The sequence below is a fragment of the Vitis riparia genome, chromosome 18, assembly GCF_004353265.1.
Source record: "Vitis riparia cultivar Riparia Gloire de Montpellier isolate 1030 chromosome 18, EGFV_Vit.rip_1.0, whole genome shotgun sequence".
Taxonomy (NCBI): domain Eukaryota; kingdom Viridiplantae; phylum Streptophyta; class Magnoliopsida; order Vitales; family Vitaceae; genus Vitis; species Vitis riparia.
This window is the reverse complement of record NC_048448.1, coordinates 32994324-33013296: the sequence shown is the minus strand read 5'-3', so window position 1 is coordinate 33013296 and position 18973 is coordinate 32994324. Positions and strand designations below refer to the sequence as shown.

General features: G+C 34.3%; 2 protein-coding genes across 2 annotated transcripts; one reads left to right on the top strand and one right to left on the bottom strand.

Moving 5' to 3' along the window:
- Nucleotides 1-2514: 2514 nt before the first annotated feature.
- LOC117907168 (immune-associated nucleotide-binding protein 9) lies at nt 2515-8153 on the bottom strand. Its single transcript, XM_034820607.1, has 6 exons — nt 8045-8153; nt 6610-6842; nt 6119-6396; nt 3481-3645; nt 3261-3395; nt 2515-2984 (listed from the first exon to the last, which is right to left on the bottom strand). The coding sequence occupies exons 2-6, from the start codon at nt 6839-6841 to the stop codon at nt 2772-2774; spliced, it is 1023 nt and encodes a 340-aa protein (XP_034676498.1). The 5' UTR covers nt 6842; nt 8045-8153; the 3' UTR covers nt 2515-2771.
- A 6099-nt stretch (nt 8154-14252) lies between these two features.
- On the top strand, nt 14253-14906 carry LOC117905741 (plant cysteine oxidase 1-like). The gene has a single exon (XM_034818622.1). It carries the CDS (start codon nt 14253-14255, stop codon nt 14904-14906), a length of 654 nt encoding a protein of 217 aa, XP_034674513.1.
- Nucleotides 14907-18973: the final 4067 nt, after the last annotated feature.

Here is an 18973-nt window from a genome sequence, read left to right as displayed (position 1 = left end):
ATTTTGAGGCTAAAAATTATCTCAAATCACAGAAGCACCCAACTCAAATATCTTGACTAATCACGATTGGTGTTGTCGAAAATCAAAGTATTGTTGTCAAATAAGAGGTGAGACACTTCCAACCCCTCCCCACCTCTTCTTCCCATCTTAAAACTTGTAATGAAGCCCTTATGTACTCTTGGCTCTAGTCAACATTTGACTAAGAGCTTCCATAACTAAGATGAACAAATAAGGGGATAGGAGGTCACCTTGTCTCAAATCCTTAGAACTTTGGAAGAAATTGAAAGAGGTGTCATTAATGAGGGCAAAAGAGCTTGTTGTGGAGATACAATATTTTATCGATCTTATCCACCTTTGTCCAAACCTCATTTTTAGACATGACCACAAATAAGAAATCTCAATTGACATGATCATAAGTTTTCTCAATATCTATATTTAGAATAAGCTTAGACAAGTTGCTTTTATTCTTGAGCCATTGGCTTTAGTAGCAATAAGAATTGCATCTAGAATTTGTTTGCCCTCTATAAAAGAATGATGAAAATCTAAAACCACATTTCCCACCACTCTCTTAATCTTGTTTGCTACTCTTTGGCTAGTAACTTGTACAATCCACTTACAAGGCTAATGGATCTAAAACCTTTTAAATCTTATACCCTATGCCTTTAAGGAATTAACACCAAGAAGGTGGTGTTTAAGCTTCTTTGGGAAGTGCCTTGAGAGAAAAACTCCCTAAAAAACCCATGATCTCAAGTTTGATGAAGGCCCAACAAAACTACCAAAAAGTTATAACAAAACCATCTAAACATGGAGCCTTATCCTCACTAAGACTGGAGGCAACGTCAAAAACTTTCCTCTCTAAAAAGGGCTCCTCTAAGCTCTTGGAACTATCATTCCCCAACACCTCAAAACCTAAGTTGTTGATGCTTGATCTCTAATCTCTCATCTCAAAAAGAAGAGCATGAAAAGCTCTTCACACCCTTTCCTTAATCTCGTTAACCTCCTTTAAAATAGCACCATTTACTCTCACTTTGGTCATCAAGTTTCTTATACTTCGTGCATTGGCCATTTTGTAGAAAAACATGGTATTCTTATCACCCTCCCTTAACTAGGTTTCTCTTGACGTCTATCACCAGGAGGTTTCTTCTATTACGACCTACTTTTTGTACTCCTCCAAGGCAACCCTTCTAGCCTCTACCTCCTTAGTTGAGAGAGGAGAGACTCTATCTTTAGATCGAATCCCAAAATCTAATATGAGAAAGAGCCTCTACCTTGTTAAAGGACACGTTTTCAAATCCTTCTTTACTCCCCACCTTAAGATCCTTTTTAAGGGCCTTTAGTTTCACTTCAAGGCAATGACACGTAAGAGCCATTGGCAGCATAACCCATCCACCAAAATCTAATGAGATCTTTAAATCCCTCCACCTTAAGCATATATTTTAATGATTCTAGATGTATTTTTTCTGCTTGCAAAGAGATTGAATAGTTTCAAGCTCATGTAGCTTGAAACGAGTTTTGAGGTCTCAGTTTTAGCAATATATGTAATATATGCTCCCATATGAATCTCTACATTTGGACTTCTTTTCTTTCTTTTTGCACTACAGCCGTATTCTGAGTCTCCATTGTGGTATCATGTCACTATAGCACTAAATCTTTTTTATTGTACAATATAAGAAAATGTTAATGAAATGATCAAATTTGCATGGTTCTCTAGAATGAATGTTATATTTGCATACAGAACGTTGTGGTTAGGATGACCATTCAGGCAGACCCTTTGATAATTTAGTTTCAATTTGGAGATCTTACATGGCATGCCAAAATAAACATCTTAATTTATCTGCAATGCTGTCATCTCATGATTCAAGTCTAACATGAGACTACTTCAATTACTTTCATCTGTATTAGCAGATTGTTTTTAGTGAACTTGAACTCGATTTCTCTCGGATTGCTTCTCCCATTTCAACCATTAAATAGAGAGAGAGAGACAGGCAGAGAGAGAGAGAGAGAGAGAGCAAGCCTATTCTGTATGGCCAGTATTCTCCAATGAAGTTGGCGGTGAAGATAAGTCTCTAACATTGGGGTCCATCCGTGGACATTAATGACAAGGAGGGTTCACGTGGCTTTGCCTCCCAACTAATCATATGATTTTTGGTGGTTTTCCTTCGGAAATTTATCTGCTGGGATCACCATGGCCTGCGTGCTGCTCAACTAGCAAAACAAACTTGAAAAACCCACTAGAAATTTTGCTAATTTACTTGGAGTGAATTTTAATACCAGACATGAGATCCAGAGAAAAAAACTGCTGCTCAGACGGGTCTCCATGAGGATTTTCTAGTGGAAAACCTCTCTCCCCCTCCCTCTCTATATATAAAAAATTAATATTTTTTGCAAATAAAAAAATAAAATAAAGGTTAAATTTGTCTTACACGGATGGATATACAAAGTCAGTTAATTGGTTGGAAGGAGTGGTGTGTGACACTCCAGCCTGCCCTGCGAGCTAATAAACCTACATTCTCAGAAGAAATGGAAATCAGATTTTAAAAACAACCCAAGAAAAAATTAAAAGAAAAATATATAAGACGTACCTCTCTATATCTGGATCTATTCTCTCTATGTCTAAGAATCCTAAAAACCCATACTATAATAGAGTAGTAATTTACACAGAAGGATCAAGTTATTCCCCAAGACTGGAGAAAAAGAATTCACTCTCTTGGATCACCGTTCATCCAAAAGCAAACCAAGCGTATTATTTATTTATTTATTATTATTATTACTCATAAAATGGCACACTTGCCACTTTCAGCTCGCTTCCGGAGCTCCTCCGTCTCCCTCTGTGCTCTCTCTAAATTCTCCCTCAGCTTCCGAATCTCATCGTTTGATGCCAACTGTGCTCTCTGTGCTATCTCTTCTGCCTTCAGCCGTGCCGCTTGCTCTTCTGCCAACTGTCTTTCCAGCTTCATAGTTGTCTCTCTCAGCTTCACCTCAACCTACACAATCACCAACATCAGAGAAATGGTTCAAGCAAATCCTAATACATGGAGTAAGAACAATAAGAGAGAACATGATTAAAGAAATTTGTTTTGGAACTCAAAAGATGGGGTATTATGATTTCAGGAAGAAGTATAAAAAAAAAATAAATAATCGGACCATTTCCGGCTAGTTTCTCCAAAATTTACAGATTTAACCCTGAATATAGCTACAATTTAGTCTATTTAGACACAACTACAGGGAGGTTGAAAAGAGAATAGGGGTAATAAGACTACCATCTCGGTTATTCGCTTCAGTTGTTCTTCATATGATTTATGCATCTGCTCCTTCAGCACTAATATCTCTCGCTTAGAGTACCCCTCCAATGAATCCACCTCTTCAGTTTGGTCACGCAGTTTCTGAGCTCCTTTCTGTGAAAAGAATATTGTGGTCATCATGATATTTTTGTAGTTATATAGCATTGCAACTACTAAAGATTAGGAATGGCCAAGTCACCTTCAATTCCATGAACAACTCATCTGTATATGGCTGTCCACCATTCTGCAATATGACTGAATTTACAAGGGACAGAAGTTTCTGAACTTGTTCATACTTCTTGGCTTCATCCTTGGTCTTGTTGTCAAAAAGTACTAGTCGATTTTGACAAAGGAGGAGAGTTTGCTACATCAATGTGATAACAAAATTAAATTTTAGTATGTTTCAAATTTTCCATCAGTGACATTAAATGGCAAAACAAATTATAAAACTTAAATTTCAAGATGCACACCCAGTTATTCTTATAAAAAATAAAATAAAAGATGTACATCCAATAAAATGTAAGCTAATTGCTAATACTGCATTTAAAAGCATGATATATGCTAAATGTGCTTCCTACAAAAGAAATTATTTGAAGTCCATACCACGCCATTAATCTGGGCATGGCATCTTACACATACCTAAGCATAAAAAGCTCAAAAAAAATCAACTATGTCATGTAAAGGCCAATGTCCAAGGATGGACACACGAGCAAATGAGGGATAATAGAGGCAGAAAAATAAACAGAGGGATAAGAAAAAGGCAGAAAACCAAACAGGGGACAACTCTGGCAGAAAAAAGAAAAAATAGCCTCCAAAATCAAGGAGTATGGTAAGGGGCCTCTCTATTGCTATCCAAGATGAACCTCTCCACTAGCCAAGGCAGTTCACAATGTATTTATAGATTAGTTTGGATCTCTGTCAAGATTTTCTTTCAACAACTTATGAGCTATTACATGGTTTCAGAGATTAGTTTGGTTCTCTGTCAAGATTTTCTTTCAACTACTTATGAGCTACTCCAGCAATTTTTATAACTTTTTGATCTGGTCATTTTTATTTCAAAGATCATCTATGATTTTTCTTGACTGTGAACTCAACAATAGTCTATCAGGCCCTATGACAGTTGAGATTAGCGATAACTCCAGGAAAAGGTTAAGTGATCCAATGGTTGGGACTCACACCATGCCAAATTATGATTATAATTCTGGTATAATAGAGAGAGAGAGATGAGTAAAGAACCCCCCCACCCACACACACGCAGAGGGTTTCCTCATGATCCTTAATTGAAAATATTCCACTGTGTAACAAAAATAATAATAAAAGAAGCCTATCAAGTAAAAAATGTCCCCAAACTGGTATGCATCTTCAATTGTTTGATGTTAGGCCCAACAGTGAACCACTTCCTGCCAATGTAATGGCAGTTTAGGTCTGTTTTGTCCATAAGGCTAAAAGACAAATTGTTATACCTAAAACTACTCAGGAAAGGGTAGCAGAGGTCAGTTAGTCCAAAATAGCCTTAAAGACAATTTTGGCTACCTAAAAAACTACAGCAGTGCATTATAAGGCCCAAAACCTCTCACTTTCCTCCTAAATTGGCAAAATGTGGGTTACAATGAAATGAAAGAAACTGAGAATGGTGGGAAGCTTAAAGGATTACAGCTAAGTCTGAACAAAGGATCCTTCTGTAAAAGAAAAGGACAGAGCAGAATGAAAAGGAAACTGTGGGGGAGGAAACTTTCATTTGCCTCATCGGATGCAAGCTTTGATTCTGAACCTGAACACATGCAATGCAAACCACAATGTACTGATGCTATTATTGAATGAGGAACATCTAGAGGAGATACTCTACAAGAGACAGGTTAAGCTTTCAGCCACCCTCAGTGGGGAGAGGAAACTTAGGTATGCCTTGTTAATAATGGGAATGGATTATGGCCTTGTCACTCAGCTCTTTAATTCTATCAACTCAAAAAACATCTCAACTTGCAAGAATTCCTCTCGAAGATTGCTTGCCTAACTCCCTTGGTCCTCACACCGCTAACACCTGTCCAAAACTCCTATGCGATGGTTCAGCTAAGGGCAGTGAAATCAGCAAAGAACAGGATGATCCCAAGAATACCAGATGAACCTAACTCTAGGTAACCTCAAGAAACTCTTACAGGTGCTTTTCCTAACAACAATACCCAATAGATCCCAAGCATGTCATGATCCTTGAATAAGGTTTGATCCCACCAATCATGACCAAAGTCCAGATGGACTGATGATCCAACATTAGGCCCAGAATTGCCATGAACCATGCAGATCAAGATGCCTTTGGAATTTGGCACATCAACGCATAACAAGAAAATTTGCCCCTTCTGATGGGTTTTCAAGATAAAAACACAGAAAATATCATTTATAGGTACTTCTACAGTTAAAAACCTTAAACTCCCAGGTTTTGGACTTAGTATAATTACATAAAAACCCTTAATAGACTAAACTCGAATAACCTAAAATGAAAATATAAATGGAGCAAGGAAGAACTTAAGAAATCAGCCACTTAAGTCTTCTATTTTAAGAAGAACCACCAGGATTTTATTCTCAAAAGAGGCTCCTTAATCTTGATTGCACTTTTCCAATGGTTTTTATTATTATAAATGTTCATATAAATTCAATGTATATAAACACCATTAATTTTTACTCAACATTCAAGTGCTTGATACTCTCACAAATGGAAATTCAGCACACAAGAAAGGACTAATTGACTTATTGCACTAAAATGAAAATGAACTACCAGATCATAAGGAATGATGAATGAAAAAATTAAAAAAGTTGCAAAGTTCAACAGAGTATTAAGATGTAACCTTCAAAGGCTCAGGGCACTCACGGCCCAAATAATCTTCCAGTGTCTCATCGTTATCTTCAAGTTCATCCCCACCAGTAAAAACTACAATCATGTAGTCAATAATTTTGCTTCCAAACAAAGTCTGCAAGCTATGAAGTGCAGCTTCTTCTTCCTTAGAAAAGCGAGTCCTAACTGAAAAAACTACAAGCACTGCATGGACCCCATCCTTTGCCAAGTCAATGCATTTGACAATTTCTTTGCCAACAAAGTCAGATTCAGCAGACAAATCAAACAATCCTGCAATTATCAACAGTGTCAGTGGTTCTTTAAGAAAAAGAAATCAACTAACTTAGAAGATGGTTGCTTATGAAAATTAGCAACATAAAGCACTTTTAGCAAATTAACTGTTCTCAGCATTATGGCTAAAAATAACAAAACAAATGTCAATATCTAAAACAATGAAATTAAAGATTCAAATGAAGATTGCGGAATAGGCAAAGTCATACAATCCAGGAGTGTCAATGACATTAACAATTTGGCCATCTCTCAATATAGTTCTCTGTAATTCACAAGTGCTTGTAACGCCAGAAGAGCTGGCCCTTGATTTAAAGGACTTTCTTCCAAGAATGCTATTGCCTGTTGCACTTTTACCATTGCCTGTCCGTCCAACCAAAACCAGAGTCCGAACCCCACTGGAAGGAGCAGTAAACTCCCATTCATCATCTATTGAACTTCCACCCATTCTATAAGGCAACAACAACCAACTTTAGCATAATTTTCATCAATGATTAACTATTAGCAGAAAACCATGCATCCCAAGATACAATTTTCTTAACTCTACACACCATCATGGGACACAAACATAAATATGGTAATACACACTACTACTACCATCACTCATCTTCATCAGTAATTTTACAATAAGAAGAAAACCCATGATCTCAAAATACAATTTGGTTATCCTTATACCCAAACACAGTACCCCACACACAATATAACATGGATATCTATAGATAATCCTAACGTGATTACTGTTATATTTTCTTGTTATAGCTTTTTCCTCTAGAAAAATCATGGCAATCATCCTACACATTTATATATAATATACTGTTATATAGTGAGCAACAGAATAATTGGTGTGGTTCATCACCCCATTTTACATTATTACCCTACAACTCTCAATTAGAACTTAACCTGCCTTATAAAAGATTTTAAAAATAAAAACCAACAACAACAACAGCAACAAAAAACAAACAAACTACCAAAGTCTCTCTTTTATTTCAACATCTCAAATGTTAGAAGAAAATGTTCCTCTCTGCACACATATAACATATTTCACTATCATCAACTAACCCTAGCTAAACATCTCATGAATTGAGGTGCCATTGACCCAATCTCACAACAAAAATTTAATCACATCGTGCGCAATGGACAATTACTCACCACCAAGTTGAATTCCAAATAAAGAAAAAAATATCTATAACAAAAACGCAAAGGAAACGAAATTAATGAAATATTAAAAAGAAAAAAGCCCCATTTTAAGTAAGTTTTAAGATTTCCCAAGAATTTAAAAACTAAAACTAAAAATAAAATAAACTGATAAAAGTAAAACCAAAGGAGATTTCTGAAAAATCAAAATATTCCATTTCTCGGTAATTTTCACCGTTTTCCAGGAAAAGAAAAACCCTAGGGAAAGTAAAAAAAAAAAAAAAATCGAAAATTCTGAAAGATCAACAGACTCGATTTTAAAGTAATTTCCAACATTTTATCATTTTTTTTTTCCTTTCCTTTCCGTAGATCCAAGCAAATCGTAACCATCAAGCATGGCAAAATCACATGGAGTCGCACCTGGTACTATGCATAGGAGTGAACTAAATCAACAATCAAAAAACAGATACAGTTGACTCCAATAACAAGAACTAAAAAAAGAGATCAGAAAATTCACCGGTCCTCCGTTTGGCAGCCTAGAAAGCGCAGTAGAAGAACAGATTTCGGAATCGCTTAAGAGCCAAGGAAAGAAGATGGAAGAAGACTTCGTGGAAGGTAGAGAAGTTTACAAGCAAAGAAAAGATATATAAAAGAAATAGTGAAATTATTCTAAATAAATAATTTAAGAGAGAGAAAATAAAAATTTAAAAGCCGACTTTTTGTTTCCCCTCTTACTTTTTTTTTTTTTTTATCATGATCCACTCCTTTATTTTCTCGAAATTACCGGATCCACCACAGTAAAATTCAAAATTAATATTTACTCCTTGTTGTCAATTTCATTAAAATAAATTATCATTATATATTTGGGATAATTAGATAATTTGATAAGATAAAAATATGATTAGGAAAAAAGAAGAAAATATTTTTTTGTTGGTTTAATAAATAGTATGGAAATAGGAAAAATAAAAAGGGCTTTTTTTGTTTATATATATGATGGTTGGAGGACTAAAAAATAAAAAGAAATATTTCTAAGAGGTGTACTAATTTAGAAAAATGAGGAACAACTATTAAATTTATAATAATAAAATAGTTGTAATAAAATAATCAAGGGAGACAGAAAAAGTAAAAATAATTTTTGTTTGTTTAATAAATAGCATAAAAATATAAAGCTTATGTGGCACATAATGATTGGAAGAAAAAATTAATAAATAAAATAATTTAAGTAATTCAAAGAGATGTACTTATTTAGAAAAATGAGGAGTAATTATTATTTATATTGCCCTTCTTTTCTTTATTTTATTTTTTGTATTAACCCTTTTGTGCTTTATTTTTATTTATTTATTTATTTTGCGTTTAATGTGTCTCAATATAAAATAAAAGATTAATTCAAAGTGTTTTTGAAAAAAAAAAAGAGTTGTTTGTTAATGATTTTAGAAAATACTTCCAATATTTACGAAACACTTTTAAAAATCTGAAAAAAAAAATCATTTATAGTGTTGAAAAATTACTTATAATATTTTTTTAGAGAAATACTTTATATGTAATTCTCCTACAAACATTTTCAAATAAAACACTTCCATTAAAAATATTCCGAGTAGAAACATTATTAAATGCACTTTTTTAGAGTACATTTGACAATATTTTTAGTCGAAGTGTTTTTAGTGGAAATGTTTCATCCAAAAGTGTTTTTGAGAAAATCACGTATGTAATATTTCTTTAAAAAACACTTCAAGTGATTTTTCAATACTATAAATAATTTTTCAAATTTTAAAAGTGTTTTCTAATTTTATCATACATTTATTTTTATTTTTTAAAATACTTTTTAAATCAAAAGCACTTTCTAAAATCATTGTCAAACGGACTCTTACACCATCTAACATTTATTTTAAGATAATTAATTAAGGTTAAAGCTTTAGGATTAATTATTTTAAAAGTCAAATTTTAGGATTTTACACCCCACCAACAAAAAAATGCCAAATAACACAAAATAATAAGGAGAATTACTTTTATTGAATAAACATAATAAATAAAAATGTAATGTTTTCTAGAACAAAATGAAGGATAAGTATTATTTTTGTAATCATATAAGTGATGAGTAACATCATAAAGTTAGGCCCATTTGGATGTACTTTTATTTTAGCTTTAATTGCAACCCAAATTTATGATTTTAGAAAAATATAAATTTTAATTAAATATTAAATCATCTATGGCATAAGTCAAAAAAGCTAATAATATAGCTTTTGCTTCCATATTAAGCTATTTGCAAGACAACAAAAAAATTAATTAATTAATTAATTAAAAAAATAATAAATAATAAAATCACTTAAAGATAAGGTAGAGGTCTTGTTGAATTTTGAAAAAGAGTTTTTATGACATTTATGTGAATCCAAAAAGTTGCCACTAGGAGTAATTAATGTTATTTAAATATTAAGTTTTTCTCTAATTCATTAAGGTTATGTTTGGTTCGTGAGAAATTTGAAGAAAAATGTAAGAGAAAAAAATAAAGGAAAAGTTAAAGGAAAGAAAAAGCGATCAAAAATTAAAAATAGATTTAAAGTCAATAAATTATTTTATATGTTACTTCAAACTTATTTAACTTATTTTAAATAATATTAGAAAAATTAAATAATTTAAAAATATAAAAATTTTCTAACTTATTTTAATTATATTTGATTTTCTTTCTTATTTTCTACATAACCAAATATGAAAAATTATTTTCTTTAATAGTTTTTTTCTTAGTGCTTTTCATAATCAAACACAACCTAAAAGAAAGTTTAAAAGTGTATTAAAACTACATCTCTTGTCATTCATCATGTGGCAGAAGCACCACTATTTAAAATTTTGTTTAGTAATTCTAATTTCTCTATCCACAAAAAGAAAGAAAAAAAGTAGCCATAATTCTTTGAAGTAATTTATAATTGGAAGAAAGTCAATTATAAATAGAGAAATAGCTAATATTATATTAAGAGTCGTTTGATGGTATCTTTAGAACATAAAAAACTTTTTTTAAAAAAATTGGAGGATTAACAAAATTTAGAAAGTAATTTTTTAAAATTAAAAAATTACTTAAAGTTAAAAAAATAAACTTGTAGTAGGTGTTGGAGAAATACTTAGCATATAATTATCCCAAAAGTACTTTTAGGCTATATTTAATTCTTGAAAATTTTGATAGAAAATACAAGAGAAAGAAAATAGAAAAAAAATAAAAAGAAATAAAAAAATAAAGGAATATAAAAAATAGATTTAAACTCAATAAATGATTTATATATGATATTTTAAATTCATTTCACTCATTTTAACTTTTAAATATAATGGTTAAATAATTTGAAAGTGTATAAGTTTCTAACTACTTGGGGTAGCAGACCATAACCACCCAACTGAAAACATACATTTACACCAAGTCCTTTTATACTTCATGCAAGCACAAGCTATCTCACATTTCCTTCATATTGTGTCAAGGCTGTTACACTCAAGGTGTCTTTTCCCAATGAGTGTTGAGTAATTCCCTTCAAAATGTCTTTTGCCAACAAGTGTCAAGTAACCACCCTCTGTAATTCAACCAAACGACCTCTTCTCTGAGCAAATCAAACCAAGATAATGTTTGGTTCATGTTTATAAGTTGGGCTATGTGTGGATCTCATATTTCGGCTCATGCATTTCTCACTCGATGACGAGCTCGATTTTTATTTGAAAAATAATTTATTTATTAGAAAATGACTTGGAGTCGCCACTTATTTTTGTTTTATTTTTAAAGGGTAAACAAAATAAGAAAGAAAACCCTAAGTGTGACTCCTTATTTCGGAAAATATGGTGTGTGAAAAACCGGATCGGGTTCGGGGGTCAGGTTACTTATCAAGAAGGTACGATAAAAACCGTATCACCCCTCTAAGTCTCTAAAGACGGGTCTCTACTAATAAAATGAAGTAAACACGTCGATTGATAAGTAAATCAATGAATAGTCAACAAGATCACACACTGTAAGCCATAGCATGCATGGAAAATGGTTAGAGCGAGAGGGGATGCGTACTTGGGCAACAAGCCACTATATGCTATTAAGAGAGGAGGTTAATGCACAATTAAGGAATAATCTCATGCATGTTATAGAGCAGAATAAATCAATCATCTATGACCATCAATTCAATCAATCAAACAATCAATCATAAAAATCATGTATGTGGGGCCCCCACCAAAGCCCGTTTTACTTTTGTATGAATTGATCCCATGAATTTCCATTATTCGGAATTACGGAAATAAATTTATACTTATTTTAAAACATTTTTAAAATCATGGAAGTTATGAAAATTGCTTGCCAGAAGAAAAAATGGCGGCAAAATTTTATTGAAATTGATATTTTTAAGCCTAATAAAAAAAACTAAGGATGAAGATTTGAAACGTTTAAATTATTTGAAAATCGAGAAATTGGAAACTATTTGAAAACTGGAAATTTGGAAATTATTTTAAAATTGAAGATAAAGAAATAAAAAAAAAGACACGTGGCCCAAAAGGTGGTCATGCATAGTTGGTATGGTCTCTTCAATCGAGTGGGTCGGCTAGCCATCTGAAGGAAGATGCTCAAAGGTTCTGGACAAGGATATTCATAGGGAATTCCTTCCTCATGTTCTACTGATGGCTCATTTGTCCCATTAGCTCCTGATTCTCAGAATATTGTGCATAGCTGTAGTAAGTACATGTCTCGTGTCAAAACCACATCCTCAGGCGAGAATGCATGTCCTTCTAAACAAACCACCTCCAAGAACTCCTCATGCTCCACTGTATGGGCGAGAGGTAAAATGACCTGGCTACTGGGGAAGCCTCCAAGTCTTGCACAGGGACCTTCATAAGGACTAGCTTTAAGACATGCAGCAGTATAAGCATCAACACCATAGTCAGCCCAGTCAAAATGATGTTCTCTCAGGAATCGAACAAGTAAAGCAGGGGGAACATTCTGTAGTAGCATTGATGCTTTAGCAGACAGCACGCCATCTCCGAAAGTTGGAAACATTGTCGAGTTATACTGGGGCCCGAGGAATTTGCTTAGAGATGAGTTAATCAAAATGGTTACGTCCTCCACCCCATCACTACCCATGAGCGACTAAGCATCATCCGCAAACCCATTAACAACATCATTGAAACTCCTGCACAATCTCTGGCTAAACATCCTTAAAACAACAAGTTGGCACCCCCCACCATACTGAATTTCTCCACTGGTTTCTTGTGCAATTTGTCGTATGTGCCGTAATGCAGCAACAGTCGTGTTCTAAGCCAGAATTTTAGATGATTCATATAGCGGCCTAAGAACATCAAGCACTGCACATGGTGTTATGGCTGTGATGGCATGGATGTTACCTCCTAAAGTTGGATACAATACTGAAGTGTTGCATGGAGCTATGAAGACGTTGTCCGCCTTCAATCTCGCCAATCTCAATTTGGAGGGGGGCGAAGAGGAATCAGAGCTCCAAATAGGGGTCTACAAATATGCCCCTCTTCAGTAGAGCCCATGTTGTAAACCCCCCATTTGGGGCTCACTTTCATGCAGCCTATTTTGCAAAGTGTCATAATCTTAGAGGGCCACGTGTTGATTCCTGGTTGATTGTTGTGGAATCAAGATATTGGGTTGAGAAGCCAATAGGAAAGTGACACCTGTAAAGGGTGGCCAGCTGCAGAGGAGGAGCGTTCGTTTGGTATCGAGGCCATTAGTGAGTTGCAGGGAGGGTGCTTTTCCTAGGGGGCGTTTTGATGGGTGTAGGGGAGAGAAGATTTTTTGGAGAGTATTCCTTGGATTGGAGAAACCAGAGGAGATGAGGCAAGGGACTTGAGAGAAAGAGGTATTCCGGTGGTTGGTTGCTTGAAAGGAAGGGCAACCGAAAGAAAACAGAGGAAGAGGTGCTTTTGCTGTTAGGGTGGAGGGATGGTTTGAAGAAGGAAAAAGAGAGAGAGGTCAGCTTGAGAGGGCCATTTTCGAGTTAGAAAGGAGATATTTGGTGGAACATTTTTCTTTGAGCTTAGAGGGTAAGAAAATCAAGAGGAAGGTAAAGTTGCTGAACCAGAGAAATTGAAGCAGAGAAGAGAAACAGGGGAGGAACTCATGGGCTTTCCGATTTACTTTTGCTAAGAATGAGCTCTCCCAGGTGAGCATCTTAGATCTTATATTCATATTTCTCAGTGCATTGTTTTTCATGCATTTTTTTTTTTAGCTTTTATTCACTGTTCAGATGTGCTTGCTCTGCTATTATCTTATTTTCTGGGATTTCACTTGAGGCTATCATGTGTGTGGGTTTACATGAATCTCATTAATGTTCTCTATTGTTCACCTGTATTAGCCCATGGATGTTACTTGAAATAAGGCTAGCTACATTCATGCTTCACCTGGTTCTCAGGCCATTATTTTCTTAGTTTTCATTCTGGTGTCTGTTTTTGTTTTCACTCCTCTGATCTTGTTGTGGTTGGGATGTTAAATATCTTATTTGGGATTGGCTATCATGGTTTGAGGGGGAGTATCTCTAAGAGAGCCTCATGAGAGCCATTTTCCATACAGTTGAGAATTTTTGGGTGTTTGAAAAGCTATGTAGGTCATAGTGGAGCGTTCAGAGAAACGAAATTTGAACTAAATCATCATGAGAATGCGTGTACTGTGAATGCCTTGGCCGGTACCTTCTCTGAATAAACTTGAGTGGTAATCCGTTGGAAAAGTGAGAAGGAGTATTGAGAAGAAGAAATGCAAAAAGATGACAAACAGATCTTCTCTGCAGAAGTTGTTTATGGCCTGCAGAGATGTGTTCAAAGGTCTTGGCACCGTTCCTCAGCCCACTAACGTAACCAAGCTCTGCCACATTCTAGATAATATGAGGCATGAAGATGTAGGACTAAGCAAGGATATCCAGTTCTTCAAGGCCAAAAGGGTTGCCAAAGGGATTCCCAAAGTCACATGCACTACTGTATACAAGGGTGAGGGGTTTTCGTGGTATATTTTCTTTCTTCCTCCAAGAGCTGTCATTCCCCTTCATAACCACCCAGGAATGACAGTCTTCAGTAAGCTTCTGTTAGGAATTATGCACGTCAAATCTTATGACTGGGTTGATCCTGTTGGCTCTGATTCCTCTTCGCCCCCCTCCAAATTGAGATTGGCGAGATTAAAGGCGAACAACGTCTTCATAGCTCCATGCAACACTTCAGTATTGTATCCAACTTCAGGAGGTAACATCCATGCCTTCATAGTCATAACACCATGTGCAGTGCTTGATGTTTTTAGGCCGTTATATGAATCATCTAAAATTCTCGCTCAGAAAACGACTGTTGCTACATTACGACACATAAGACAAATTGCACAAGAAACCAATGGAGAAATTCAGTATGGTGGGGGCGCCAACCTACTGTTTTAAGGATGTTTAGCCAGAGATTGTGCAAGGGTTTCAATGATGTTGTTAATGGGTTTGCGGATGATGGTTGGTCGCTCATGGGTAATGATGGGGTGGAGGACATAACCATTTTGATTAACTCATCTCCAAGCAAATTCCTTGGGCCCCAGTATAACTCGACAATGTTTCCAACTTTCGGAGGTGGCTTGCTGTGTGCCAAAGCATCAATGCTGCTACAGAATGTTCCCCCTGCTTTACTTGTTCGATTCCTGAGAGAACATCGTTTTGAGTGGGCTGACTATGGTGTTGATGCTTATACTGTTGCATGTCTTAAAGCTAGTCCTTATGAAGTTCCCTGTGCAAGACCTAGAGGCTTCCCCAATAGCCAGGTCATTTTACCTCTCGCCCATACAGTGGAGCATGAGGAGTTCTTGGAGGTGGTTCATCTAGAAGGACATGCATTCTCGTCTGAGGATGTGGTTTTGACACGGGACATGTACTTACTACAGCTATGCACAATATTCTCATAATCAGGAGCTAATGGGACAAATGAGCCATCAGCTGAACATGAGGAAGGAATTCCCTATGAATATCCTTGTCCAGAACCTTTGAGCATCTTCCTCCAGATGGCTAGTCGACCCACTCGATTGAAGAGACCATACCAACTATGCATGACCACCTTTTGGGCCACGTGTCTTTTTTTTATTTATTTATTTCTTTATCTTCAATTTTAAATAATTTCCAAATTTCCAGTTTTCAAATAGTTTCCAATTTCTCGATTTTCAAATAATTTAAACGTTTCAAATCTTCATCCTTAGTTTTTTTTATTAGGCTTAAAAATATCAATTTCAATAAAATTTTGCCGCCACTTTTTCTTCTGGCAAGCAATTTTCATAACTTCCATGATTTTAAAAATGTTTTAAAATAAGTATAAATTTATTTCCGTAATTCCGAATAATGGAAATTCATGGGATCAATTCATACAAAAGTAAAACGGGCTTTGGTGGGGGCCCCATATACATGATTTTTATGATTGATTGTTTGATTGATTGAATTGATGGTTATACATGACTAATTTATTCTGCTCTATGACATGCATGAGATTATTCCTTAATTGTGCATTAACCTCCTCTCTTAATAGCGTATAGTGGCTCGTTGCCCGGGTACGCATCCCCTCTCACTTTGACCATTTTCCATGCATGGTATGGCTTACAGTGTGTGATCTTGTTGACTATTCATTAATTTACTTATCAATTGATGTGCTTGCTTCATTTTATTAGTAGAGACCCGTCTTTAGGGACTTAGAAGGGTGGTACGGTTTTTACCGTACCTTCCTGATAAGTAACCTGACCCCCGAACCCGATTCGGTTTTTCACACACTATCTTTTCCGAAATAAGGAATCACACTTAGGATTTTCTTTCTTATTTTATTTACCCTTTAAAAATAAAACAAAAATAAGTGGTGACTCAAAGTCATTTTCTAATAAATAAATTATTTTTCAAATAAAAATCGAGCTCGTCATCGAGTGGGAAATGCATGAGCCGAAATACGGGGTCCACACTATGTCAATCCGGTCTCTTGCCCTCAAAGCATAGGAGTTAAGCAAACACCTAATATGTGTGCCAACCAATCTAAACCAACATCTTGCCTTAGCCATCTGAGCATGCCTAGCCTTCTTTGATGAATCAATGTGTTTTCCCCATCCATTGGCGCTCACCCCTTGTTCCATGTGCATAAGGGGCTTGTTGTCCATGCCATGGACCAGCATGTCGCAAGGCCCTCCTATGCTTTGCCCGTGTCAACCATGCACCACTAGGTCTACACTTGATCTAGTTGTTGCAATGACACTCCATGCCATGTCCAAGCTATCTTGATTGTAACAATGAGTCATGGCATTGTGCCCATGGCTTGTCATTCCCATGCAGAGGGCATTGCACCTCTATGTCATGCGTTAACCACTCATTTAAGTTAGTCATGTTTATTGCAACATCATCATGTCATGGCATTGTATCCATGGCTTCACAAATCACCTCAATGCACAAGGTTGAATGTCCTCATGCTAGTGTCAAGAAGGAAAGGTTGCTTCATGCTCTATGTCATTGCAACCACAAGTGGCACACCACACACTTCGTAGAGCCCATGTGTGTGTGTGCTAGCTGCTCATTCGAGTGTCATGGTCATTCCCAAGGTCATGTCTCAATGCCTCCTTCGTGTGGTCATCCCTTGCCTTAGTGTCTATCTTAAGTCACCTACCCCCCTCCCCCACCCCTTGCGTAAAGACTAATTTAAACCAAGGGCAGAGCCACCTTGTGCCTAAAAGAGGCACTAAGTGTGCCACCTGGGGCATGTGCGATGTTACTGCCAACCTAAGTGTTGCCTTAACACTTTGTCTCTTTAGTGATATCAACTAAACCTCCATGTCTTTCTTGCTTCCTCCCTAGGGCCCTCATAGGTGCAAGGCCCACCCATGAGACCCTTAATGCAATCCTTGGCTAATAGCAAGCTTATTTGGCAAGTAAGAGAGAATTTTTCTACATTAAAACACATTTAATGGTGCATAAAAGAATATTAGCATGTTCGTTTTGGGAAAGTATTAAGAAAATGAAAAAAAAAATTGTTAAAAAAATATTTTCTTATATTTGGTTTATGATGGAAAAATACAAAAGGAAATTAAACATAATTAAAATTAGTTAATAACTGATGTATTGTTAAATGATTTATTCTTTATATAGAAATTGAAAACTAAGTACATTAAATTTAAAGAAATGTAGAAAATAATATATTAACTTTAATTTTTTTTTTCTTTTGTTTTTCTTCTTCTTCGATAACTAAACATAACATAATATTTAGTGTATGATAGTATATGTTTTGGATTATTTAAAGATGACTTCCTACTTTGTATTTATTTTCAAATGACTATAGTAAAACACACCTTTTCCCCCACAGTTTTATAAGTGTTTTTTCTATATTTGTATTCCATCATTGAGGCAATCTTTTTTATACTCTTTTTTTTTTTTTTTTCATTTCTTATACTCATTTTTTATTTTACCTTTTTAAAAGTAAAAGGATATGAAATTATTCATTTTTCTATTTTAAATAATAAAAAATTGTTTTCTAACTTCAAATCGTATAACAAAATTTTGATCAAAAATAAATTTAAGGTATTTTAAATTATTTTTAAAATTTAATACCTAAAGATTTGATTTATTTTTTTATTTTCTCTTTTTTAACACATAAAATAATAATAAAAATCTACTTCTCAAATAAAATACCCGAAATATATTAAGGATAGGACAAATACCGAAGAAACTCCGAATGGGAATAGATTTATAACATGAAACTAGTCAAGAAACTTGTTTGATCAACTACATACCATTATATATCAACTACATATCATTATATTTGGTTCCATAAAATATTAAGAAAAGGAAAAAAAAATTGTTACAAAAAATTATTTTCTTATTCAGTTTGTTATAGAAAATAAAAAAAATATATATTAAAATTTTATATATTTTAAAATTATTTAATTTTTGTATAAAAAATAAAAAATAAATAAAATGATTTTAAAGAGGATATAAAAATCATTTACTAATATTAAATTTAATTTTCATTTTCTTTCACTTTTTCTATTATTCTATTTCTCCTCCGTATTTTCTTCCCTTGATTGAGGAAATAATTAGGACTTGAGATTAAAAAGAAAATGAAGATGGTAGGTTGAGGGTTATTGTTAATTGTTTAAAATAAAAAAATAAAAAATTGACTATTTCTAAAAAGCTTTGAGAATGAAAAAGCTATTTTTAAATTGTTCATGAAAATAGTTTTATGCTCTTCAAAATAAAATAAAAAATAAAAAAATTAATTAAAAAAAACACGTTTTACAAACTTTTGACAATTTTTTAGTTGAAAATATGGAGAGTGATTTAAAAAGATTTGTATTTGTATTTTACAAAAGTAGATTTTACTTTCATGAAGAATATGACAAGAAAAATATGTTTTTGTATCTAAGTTTCAAGATAGAATTTTGATTTGAAAAACAATTAAAAACTATTTTCAAAACTTTGCCAAATAAGGCTTAGTTTTCTAAACTATA

Excerpts from the sequence above, each read along its gene's own strand:
- LOC117907168 (XM_034820607.1), bottom strand. The coding sequence starts at position 6,841 with ATGGGTGGAAGTTCAATAGATGATGAATGGGAGTTTACTGCTCCTTCC. Across the intron at positions 3,396-3,480 it reads AGTTGTTCATGGAATTGAAG|AAAGGAGCTCAGAAACTGCG; the intron begins GTGACTTGGCCA and ends TTCTTTTCACAG. Across the intron at positions 2,985-3,260 it reads TGAAGCGAATAACCGAGATG|GTTGAGGTGAAGCTGAGAGA; the intron begins GTAGTCTTATTA and ends GTGATTGTGTAG.
- LOC117905741 (XM_034818622.1), top strand. The coding sequence starts at position 14,253 with ATGACAAACAGATCTTCTCTGCAGAAGTTGTTTATGGCCTGCAGAGAT.